At 27.9% G+C, this 11,994-nt stretch overlaps 1 protein-coding gene across 1 annotated transcript; it reads left to right on the top strand.

Moving 5' to 3' along the window:
* The first annotated feature begins 5,135 nt into the window (after positions 1 to 5,135).
* Positions 5,136 to 11,777, top strand: LOC145835148 (kelch-like protein 26). Its single transcript, XM_082942701.1, has 2 exons — positions 5,136 to 5,238; positions 10,345 to 11,777. The coding sequence occupies exons 1-2, from the start codon at positions 5,136 to 5,138 to the stop codon at positions 11,775 to 11,777; spliced, it is 1,536 nt and encodes a 511-aa protein (XP_082798827.1).
* Positions 11,778 to 11,994: the final 217 nt, after the last annotated feature.

Genomic DNA, 11,994 nt, shown 5'->3' with positions numbered 1-11,994 from the left:
TTTTCGATTTTCTAAAAAATGAAAAAAAATATTGCTAAAAAGTAAAACTTAGATAAAATTCTAACAAAATACTCGAAGTAAAACAAACTAGTATTATTTTATTATAAAACTTAAAACATATAATTTATATAGTTATTATACGACCTGTAATATATTTGGGAAACATTTAAACAAAACTAACGAAGTGACTCGACTGTTGTTCTTTTCTATGATTTTATCTTCAAACTCTTCTAAGGGATCATAGAATTCCTTTTGGTAGAATTTGTTAATTCTTTTTATGGCTTTATCATGGCTCATTTCTATGGCCGATTTGTGAATTCTTACCATCGAAGACACAACTTGACAGTCTGTCAGTTGTTGTGGCTGTAAATTATTTCAGTCAAACTGTTTATTAAAATATATATTATAAAATTAAACGAACCACATTATATTCTAACTTAACATTTTGTTACGCATACTAAAGTTTTCTTCTTATATTAACCCTTAAATTACAATTTGTGCTATTTAGACCAAATTAAATTTAATTTTAATTAGTTTTGAGTAACCAATATTATCATTTATTTGTTAACAATAAAATAAAATCTTTATACTTTTATTTATAAAACTAATAAATACAAATTTTACTAAAACAAAATTTACTTGCTCAACAAGGAAATGTTGTTTAAGACCAGATCCTCTCACGTCATTCAAGCTCAATTGAAGCACCTTAAAGTTTTATTTCATAAGTTGTAAAAAAACAAACCAAAGAATATACTCTAAAAGTTTATTTTTTTTTATTCTTGTGTATAACAACATTTAAAAGTACTTAATTAATTCTTAAATTAACTAAAACTGATACTAGATACCTACTTTATGGTTAAGCTATCATTATTAAAACAATAATCAATATATTTTCTGAGCCTCAGTTTTATTTTGGTTGACTACAAAATATGCGTTAGACTCCAGAAGTACTTTTCCTATATCACACTAAATAGAAACTAGTTGGTTGTTTTAAAAATATTAAGATTACTTAACAAATAGTTAAAGACTTACATTGCGAAGAATACCCTTCATATCGTCTTCAAGCTGGATGTTTTTCATCTTTTCTTCTTCTTCCAAAGCCTTCATTTCATCTTCTGGCATGTTCTTCATTTCATCTTCTGACATATCCTTCATTTTATATCCAAGCTGCATTTTCAGCATGTTATCTCCAAATTGCATTTGCATTATAGTTGCACTGATCAATTCTCAATATGATTATCAAATTATCAATATAAATTTCTTTCGTAGTTTCACTGTTTGTGAGAAAAATTCAACAAAAATTTTAATTTAAAGTAGAAGACTGCAAAACGTCATAATAGTGTTATGGCAAAAAAAGTTTCGAATTATTTTATAATTTACAACATAAGACATTTTGTATGATAATTTTTGATAGATAAGTCTGAAATTTTTTTGTGAAGCTTTATATCTGATAAAACTAAGATGTTGTTCAAAATAAAATGTTTTGTGAAATAAAACAGCGTAAAAATTTTTTGCTATCACTTAATTGTTATAAAAAGTTGATATTTGATTTAGGTAATAACATTTTGTGTAGTCAGACTCAAAACTGTTCTTTAAAGAGGAATCGATTCTCGGTTGAGAATTTAGGGTTATAATTGAGGTTTAACAAAGTATTAATTAAAATATTCATTTTAATACTATAAGTGCAGTATAAGCTTTTTTTAATATAAATTAGCAAAATTTTTTTTACTTATGAGTATAAATGACCTTAGTTATTTAATTTATTTTCACACTGTTCAATTTTTTTCAAAGTCTTGTTACGCAAAAAAGTTTCGCTCATATAGCTTATCAGTGCTTAAATTAAAATTCTTATTCAAAAAGAATAACTGCGTAATTTCAAAATTTTTTTTATTCAAAACAACAAAACGTACAATATATTTAATTTAATGAGAGACAGTTTTTTGTTTTAGAATGTCTTAGTTTATAAACCTTTTTTTTCCGAATAAAGAAATGCAGTAATATCTTTGTAAGTGAAAACAAAATAAGTAGTTTCTTTTAAATGAATTCAAAATGTAGTTAAGTGTAACAAAAGTATATGTTTGTCTATTTTTAACGAAATTCGTTGTGAGAATTTTTTTTTTTAAAGTCAAATTTTATCAGTTCCAAAGCTAAATAAATATTTCTTTATACCCTAATTTGTTATTTTTAAGGTATTTAAGATATGTCTCTAAAAAATACACATCATTTGTTTTACACTTAGTCATGTTAGTTTCGTTTGTAATTCAATTTAACAATGCGCTGCAGTAATTCTTATGTAAATTAAGTACTCATATCTTTACTTAGTTACTTACTTGACATTAAATTTGTTTTAAAATTAGTTTTATCATATTTTAATTTAGCTCATTGAAGCAGTTTAAATCTATTCCTACTGAACTTTTACATTTTTGCAACCGTTGATATTCTGTTTTACAAGTCAATTAATTGTCTAGTACTCGCACTGCGCTTACAGGTAAAACAGTAACTTTCCATTTGAAATATTAAATATATTGTTAGAATATTTTCTTAGTTCTTTGTTAAAAGTTAGTATATATATAAGCTCTTGTTTTTAATTCTTCTATAAATAACTATACTTTTAGCAACATTTGTAAAGAAATTTTAAATGTTAAAAAATATCGAAGTTTTTATAATAAGTACATCAAAACTTTTGTTTTTAGACAAAAATGTTGTTACATTTTAAGGCGCTTTTTTGTCATAAAATAAATGATAGCTTTACTTGTCTTTTAATTTCATTAAACATTTAATGAAAATTGATCTTTGTGTTTTAAATGTTGATTAAACTTGTTTGAACTTAATTTTTAGTACTGTGTAATTTTTTTAATAAAGTTTGCAGGTATATACTCTAAAGTCATTAAATTCAAACCTTATGTTGCTTTTTAGCTATACATTTATGTTAAATGTAATACAAATTAAATTAGCAAAGTTGTCAACAAGTGTCTTTTATGAAATAAAATTAAACTCATGTAAGAATACAGTTTAAGATTGTAACTTAACTAAGTGTTTAGAAAAAAAAAGTGATAACAGTATTACAGTTTGTAAAACCAAGTTTTCAAAACCTAAAAGTTGTTTAAAATTTTATTTACTATAAAAATGTTTTTACTATATAAAAAAAGTTGTAGCTTAACATTTAATTATACATTTTGTATAAGCTTTAGACAAAAATGTTAATAAACTAAACTTTTATTTTGAAACAAAATAGTTAGAGTTCCTCGTATCATGAAAAAAAAAACTTTTCATGCTGATATACTATCAAACCATTTTTTGATGAAAAACAAGTTAATAAAACAATAAACTACATGTACACTTTCAAAGTGATCTCAAATCTTAAAAGTTACTTCATGTTAATAAGCATTTCTTGAAAACTCAACAAAATCATTGAAACATCACAGGCACTTGGAGGCGGATGGATGATGTTATTGATACGTCATAAAACATGTTTGTGTGAATCATGAACCTTGATTCTGCTACTTCACTGCAGTCCCATTTAGTTGAACATCAAATATTATAAAATCAGTCAACCAGAAAGCAATTTGATCTGAAAGCAGGTTTACATTTTTAAGATGTAACATATAAACCAGCAACAGTGTGATTGCAGTGATATTCTAATCAAAACTTTCCAGATGGACTTATTTTTTATTTTATTCTTTTTATAGTTCTTTATTAAATAATGTTTATTGTTTATAGTATAGATCCTTAGTATAGTTCAAAGTAGTTGATTCTTAATTTAGTTATACATTGTTTTAGTATATTCCTATTAGATTTTATTTTTGTGTTAAAGTTTTGACCATATTTAAAGTATTTTCTAAAGTACTTTATTTGTAAGTTTTTAAAATTTTTCTTTTATACAACATATTTTTGTTTATGTTATGACTAGTTAAGTTATCATATAGTAATATATACTATTTAGTTAAGTTAATGCTATAATTTACTTTTTATGGTTTGTAGTGTGGTTAGTAAATATATTACAACCATAAAATTTTTATACTTAAGTAACCTTCATTTATGGTTCAAAACCTTTTCAAAAATGATGATATAAATAAAAGTTTTTAAAAGTGTTTTGCTCTGTCAGGCTTAAAGCTAAAAAGATAATTTTTTTTGTGCTCTCTGTTGATGTGATTTGCCACATACAAAAAAAGAGCTAAGCATATATAAAACTTTTATTTTTGAGGACCAACAGATGCACCCTAATGCACATTGTAAAAAGAACTATGAAAACTTTAAAATCATAAAAGTATTTAAATAATTACAAAAATAAAACCTGGAATTGTTCAAAATAGTTACTTATGTTACACATGTTCTTTTAACTGTTTCATAATCAAATATCAGTCTCGCTTTACACAATTCAGATTTAAAAATGACAATTCAAATTCGGACAACTCAAATTCTTAAAAAATATTTAAAAGACTATACCTCACAGACTAATATAAATTTTAAAAATATATAAAATATATATGTAGAACTTAATGAAATCTACTAGCCACTTTTTGTTTTTCACAAAGTGTTAATTGTTATCTTAATATATTTTAAGATTACTAAAAATAAATAAAGATTTTACTCCATTTAAGCCATACATATAACTACTATTTAATGTTTTGCTAATAAAAGCTTTAAAATATTAATAGGAACTAGATATCTTTTATATTTGATAAATGTACATTACTTTTTAAATTGTTACTAGTTGAATTTTTTTAACAACTTGAACTGTCAGAATTTGAATAGTCGTGCACACGATTAAAGTAGACTGATTTCGTATTTTGTCACACTTTTTAATGCATTATGCCTAAGATGGGCAACTTTTCTACTCAGTGAGATAATTTTACTAGAAAAAAAAGACAGAGCGGACTTTTGATAGATATCCCTACCTTGCTTAAGTTTCAAAAACTGAACTAAAAATTACTAAATAACTGTAAAACTGCAATGAATTAATTTAAGCAGTATGAAATATATAAACACTATTGAAATTAAGTTTTATGTATTAATTATTATTGTTAATCTAAAAGTATAAACATTTTTAAACATGATAGAGTAAACCAAGCTTTTTTTTGATTTTAAATCAAATTATTTATCCATGTTTTATAAAACTTTATTACAGACTTACAATGAACAATACTTTTGTGAAACTATGCAAGAGTAGTGCTGAAAAAATTTTGGCGAAGAAAAGAAATGAAAATGAAAACAACTTTTTCGAAGAAGGTTGCGCTAGTTTGAAAACTTACCATTTTTATTTATTTTTAAATTTTTATTAATGTTTTCCATAAAATATTTTTGAACTTACTGATAATTGTATTGCTGGTATGTACTGCTATAGTCAAAGTAAAATTAATGGTTGAACTTTTTTTGAAGTCATTTTATTTGATTATTTATTTATGTTTAAAGTTGTAGCAATTTTGCTAAAAACTAAGGCTCCGATATGTTGAGGACGTCATAAATTATTTAGGGTAAAAATTGCACTATATAGTTAGAAAAATAAGAGTAAAATAATTTGGAAACCAAATGAATAATAGTGCTCAATCTTGAAATAGAGAGCTAAGTTAATTAATAATTTATTGACGAAAACTGCTACCTTACTAACCCGGTTTCACCTAAAAAAGGATCTTCAGAGTTAGGACCTAACTCTGAAGATCCTTTTTTAGGTGAAACCGGGTTTGTAAGGTAGCAGTTTTTGTCAATAAATTATTAATTAAAAATAAGAGTAGGACATTTTATGTGTAGTTTTTTATTGAGCTGTAATTTTTATGTCTGTAATTTTAGCAATTTAGCAATAAAAAGCTCCATTAAATATTCTTCTATAAATCTTCATATAAATCTGTGGCCCAGTGGCGAAGGAGTTCAAATGATGGCTTAAAATTTAAAATTTTAAAAGTGAAACTCAGTGGCAATGCATATACAAAAAAGAACAACTTTTTAGATGACTATAAAATATCTAAATACTAATAGCAGTGTACTAATAGGAAGAGTGTATAATTAAAACCATTCTAATAGTACTTCATTGAACTATTGCTTGCTTAAATTTAAACATTACAAAGCATAGTAAACATAAAAAATAGGTTTAATTAAAAGGTACACTTTGTCTGTATATGTCAAATGGCCTATAGCCAAGTTTAAGAACTTTAATTAGAAAAGTTATTTTATTTTTTCTTATAAAAATGCTTTACTTAAATATGAATTTAAAAGCTGCTAATAATATATAGCAGTGGTTCCCAACCTTTTTGATGCCCCGCACCCCTAAAGTCTCTTAATTTGCACCCCTGACACTACATGCTATAATTATTTATTAATAGTTTGATTATAAATCATTGATTTCATTAATTAATAATTTGTATTTTAATTTTTATGATAGTGTACTATATTAACAAAAATAAGATACTTGAAAATTTAAAAACATAACAAACTATATTCGAGCAAGTTTTATCTATTTTTTAAAAGGTAAAAAACATCAGAACTCACTCTTACTTCTGCAATGATAAACAATTTCTAAGATTTAAAAAAATAATAGAAGTGAGGAAAAAGCACTAGAAAAGTAATAAGTCTTAGGCTTAAACTTAAAACTAAACTTTTTATACATTTTGTTATGAATATATGTACTTAAAAAATAAAAATTAGCTATTCTAAGTTAAGCTTATGTAATGTTTTATTTTCAAAACTATTAGCAGCTATAAGGTTTCAAAATAATAAAGATTTGAGTTAAGATTTTAAAAGTTAAAAAATATTTAGTCTTAAATTGTACAAAGATATGTATAAAAGCAAATACAAGAAAAGTTTGTATGCTTACAACATAAATAGAAAATTGTAGATTGAAAAAGGTAAACAGTTCAATTTCAAAAAAGGAATGAATAGAAAGAAATATGATGCATTGAATACTTTTGCTGATCTATAAAAATTGGCTTCACTGAAGCTGAAAACAAGTTTTCTTAAATGTTATAACATACAGGAATTGCTGTGAACTTTACAATTTACTGATGTTAAATCTTTAAGCACCACTTTCTGCACAACTAAGCTTAATAAAAGATTAGATTATAAATGTAATAGACTTAACAGAACCTGTTCTTAACAGCTAATAAAAAGCCTGCTGAAGATACTGACTTTTATCTAAGTATTTCAATTAAAATAGATGCTATCTCATAAACTGTTTTAAACAATTAATGTCCAGTTAAGAAAATAAAACATTTAAAGAACAGATGATTAAAATTCACAGGTGTAAAACTCTAAGAAAGCTTTATTGAAATATTAATTCTAAACTAACAGCTATTAAATGAAATTAGTAAAATAAATTAACTTCTAGAAAAGCGCTCTTGCTCTATGACGTATTAATGAAATTAATTTATTCAGAAAATTAGCACTAACTTCTTTTTATAACAAAATGTACTTTTTAACTTTTTAAACTTTATCAGAGAGTGAAAATCTCCTTATTTATCATACGAAAATAAAAAGCTAACTCGCACCCCCTGGAATGCTGCCTCGCACCCCTGGTTGGGAACCCCTGATATATAGCTAATAAATAATACTTAACTCAAAGTTGCTACCAAAGTTTTTATGAACTTTTTTTAGTTATTCTGAACTTTCGAAATTTTTCAAAATACTAGTCTCATTTTTTTATTAGAAGTACAAGTGATAATAGTTCAAGTTGTACAATGATTTTGTTAAAAATTACAAGATTCCAATAAATATCATGATTTAATGGCCACCTCTTAGCTATATTCTAAACTAAAAAATTGAGCTGAAATTCAACTTAAAATAAGTATAAATAGTTTAAATTTATTTTAATATTTAAACCTAAAAAACTAGAATAAAAAAGTTAAATAAATCTATAACTTATATTGTGTTTAAATTTAGAAGTGTACATTGAACAAAATAATGAATTTTTGTGAGCTAAAGAGCAGGTAAGCTTCAAACTATATTTATATTACTTTTTTTACACAGGAAAATGTCTAGTATATATTTACTGGTTTTCTTCAGATTTATTTTTTTTAATTAGAAAAACGAAATCCTTGGCCTAGACAACATTTATTTTTTGTTAACAAAGTTTAAGCTTCTAAAACTAGCCAAAGTAAAACTAATGATGGCATCTGAATATTAGGTACTATTGTGCAAAATTAAACATAGTTTATTTAGTTTGAAATTTTCCAATATCTAAAAGTACCGATTAAAATTACTACCAAAAAAATAAGTCATGCTGAAAAAAAAAACCAAAAATCTTAAATAAAAAAATGAATTCATTAAAAGTTCTACTGCTAATTTTTGGAGCTTTATTTTTGTAAACATACAAGAAAAAGCCTCTCGGCCAATAAAATTGCTTTTTTTTGTGATTTTTATTTCTAAACAAATACAATCAAATGCATAAAGATAAATACTATGTACGCTGTTTTACTAAACTTTAATAAAATGTAAAAAAAATTATAAAGTTGGTAGATTTAAAATGTGTAATTCTGTTTAAATTATGGATATTTTTATAAACTTTTTATATTTAAGTTACAACTACAGAAGAATATAAATTTACATGGTAATTAATAATGGTTTTGAAAAAATACTTTTTAAATTTATCTATAATGATACCATAAGACTTCTTCTATGTTATGACTATTTCAATTACATATGATTTTCTAATTCAAAACCATTATTAAGCAAAAATGAACAAAAATAACTAATTTAGTTTCAAATAGCTGATTAAGAGATTACTCGCATTTTGTTTATAAACAAAACCCAGTAATCTTTGAAAGTTCTGTAGTTTTATGGTTATATTTATCTATTTAAAACTAGAAACTAGCCATAAGGGTCATAAATTAAAGTTTGCCGAAAGTTTATACTTGATCTTATTTTAAAGTTCATTTTAAACTGTTTAATAATTTAGTTATGTTTATTTGATTTGCATACATTGTGTCTAGTGCAATAGCACTACTAAATACCGTTACGTAAAAAGTTTACAAAGAACAAAATTAAGTTACTAAATACAATTTCTAATTTTATAACTATTTATAACAAAATTTAAATTATTATCAAATGGTCTTCAATCACTTTTGCCACTAACAAGTATGAAGAATAATAATTGTTTATGTGATAAAAACATAACAGCGTTAATGATAGCTTTAAAACTAGTAGTACCAAAAAACGAAAGAATGCTTGTAAGGGTCAAAAATATAATTCAAGTGGTTATACAGACATTAAGCTAGAAAAGTATGTAAGAGAGTTTATAATTTCATACTTAAATTTTTTATTACTATTTTAATTTACTCGAAGAGGTCGGAAGTTTTTGTCACCAAAACCGGGTCGTAAATAAAATATATAATTTGCACACTTCTATTTAAATAGCTATTATTAAGTAAAAACAATGAACATATTCGACTACTTAAAAGTTTCTTTTTAACAAAATGCGAGTAACCTCTTACAGTTTACTTAAAAAAAAAGTATACTGTTCTTACTCTAGTTTACCTAACACATATCTTTAATAACTTATTGTTTAAATAACTTATTATTTAATTAAGTCTTTTATTTGAAAATCATATGTACAAAATATGTTCCGAATATAGAAGCTTATAGTATCAATATATAGACCACAGTTTTTAAAATTTGTCAATTGGCCTCCTTAGAAAAAAATTTTTTTTTGCTTTTCATCGACAACTAAAGAATATTTACTGTAAGTTTCAGGGTTTGGCCTTATTGTCTCTTGTAGCCCCTTTACTAGTCACGACATCTCTTTGGCCCAAAGGGGGCCATGTGACCTACTTTGAGAAACCTTGGTGTAAATTTGATCTTAATATGTATTATAGACAAGTTTCAAAAATCTTATTCTCAAAACTATTAGTAGTTAAAGATTAAGTATGTTTTATTTTGTAATTATAACTTATAAATTAAATGTTTTTAAACGTACGCATAATTTAAATAAAATTACTCAATTCAAAATTAATCAATTTTTAGATTGTTACAAAAAGTTATTAAAATTTATTCAAAAAAAATTAATAAAAAACTATGCATGTATATTTTTGTTTTTGTGCATGTATTTGTTAACAAATAAATATCACAAACAAAGTGCATTTATTTTAGACCAAGACGCTTTACTTGTATGTTTACAAAAAAAAAGTATCAAAAAACAACGTTAGTATTTTTAATGGAGTAATTTTTTATAACATTTTAGTATACTTAATTTTAATTTTTTTATTTCAGCATGACTTATTTTTGTAAATCTTTTTGATTTGTTGAGAAGCCAAAAAAGTACTTGTACAGAGAAACTCTTACCAAGCTAAACAACGACTAACTTTGGCTAAAAACTAAAGCGTACAGCTGCAACTAATCTAATTTAAAACATTTTCACAGGAACAACGGGATACGACCGGACCAAAACGTTTCAGCGTTTCGAACCCGAACATTTCATTTTAGACGAAAGCGAGAAACGAGACGTCGTCGAGCTCATGAGCGACAAAATGAATGTTGAAAACTTGGCGACTTACCACAAGGTGGCGAAAACGTTCGGGATGCTTTCATTTTCAAAAGCGACTTTGCGCTGCATGGAGCGCTTCTTCGTCACAGCTGCCGGAAGCCAAAACTTCCTTCACCTCGATTTCGCGCTCTTGAGCGCAATTTTGTCCAGTTCGAAGCTGAACGTCACGTCGGAGATGGAGGTGCTTCATGTCGCCGACCGCTGGGTGAGCTACGGAGGCGCGGAGAGACGCAAGTATTCAACGCGCCTCCTCGTGAAAGTCCGTCTTCCTCTGCTTTCCAACCGTGAACTAAGTCAATTTTTAAACGAGTCTTTGGCGTTTCGGAGATGCGAAACTTGCAGCTTGCTGATTGACGACGTCTTGAAGGGGAAAACCCAAAAAAAGGAGATCAAGCCGAGGCGCTGCGACGACTTGGACCTGGTGGTCGTCGGAGGCAGGAGCTTGTGCAGCATGACTCAGCCCGTGCAGCGGATCGACGGGAGAAACGGCTCGGTGACGAAATGCGAAGATTTGGATTTGCCTCAATACCGGATGTTCTGGGCTTCGGCGTGCGTGGACGACTGCGTTTACGTTTTCGGCGGCAGTAAAGTTGACGCGCAAAATATTGTAGTGAAAAAGTTGCCGCTGGGTGGCCAAAAGTGGCAAGACTTGCCGAACTTGGACCTGTTGGCAACCCACTTCGGTTTGTGCGCCTTCATGGGCCACATCTACGTTATTGGCGCGTTGGTGTTTTACGATGTTAAGCAATGGTCAGGGGATCGGTGCGTCAGATTTGACGCGAAAACGCACGAGTTGGAGGAAGTCAGAGAGCTGCGCGAGGCAAGGACGCTAGCGGGAAGCGCGGTTTTCAGAGGCAAGATTTTGGCGTGCGGCGGATTTCAGGATCGGGTCGGCATCGAAAACAGGAGGATTTTGTCGAGCGTGGAAGCGTACGACAGCGCAGCCGACGAGTGGGCTTTCATGCCGAGCATGATCGAGCAAAGAACAGGCTGTCAGCTCTTGGCGATCGGAAACAAGTTGTTTGTGTTCGGTGGCGGGCCCGCGACCTGCGAGGTATTTGACTACGTTTGCGACCGCTTCGTTTTTCTGAGAACGCCGCCCGTGAAAGTCGACCTCGGTCGGCGCGCGTGCGCCGTTTCGATTCGAGGAAGCAAAGTGGTTGTTTTTTTATACGGCTGCCGGAAAAAGGCGGTTTATGACTTGAAAGCACAAGATTGGTCGGTTGAAAGTTGTGACGTAACAACCGAATATTCGAGGTACATGGTCGTTAAAGTACCTGCGCCGTTTGGTGGCAAGAAATCTTGGTAAAGCATTTTCACAGTAACTTTCCTGCGCACGCTCGTAAACAAGTCAAAACTAAACGGTTTGTTAAGTGAAAGCCTCGGTGTATATTTGCGCTTGCCTAATTGATTAACTTTTTTTTAATGTTTAGTTTCAATAGCTGAATAAAATATTATTATGAATTAAAGTAACTCTTTACTGTTTTATAGTTTATTTGTCAAAAGTTTTATGCTTTATGCTGTTT

The sequence above is a fragment of the Thalia democratica genome, chromosome 1 (assembly GCF_965202585.1).
Source record: "Thalia democratica chromosome 1, ktThaDemo2.hap1.1, whole genome shotgun sequence".
Lineage (NCBI taxonomy): Eukaryota > Metazoa > Chordata > Thaliacea > Salpida > Salpidae > Thalia > Thalia democratica.
The sequence above is the reverse complement of the archived record's forward strand: the minus strand, read 5'-3'. Positions and strand labels throughout refer to the sequence as shown.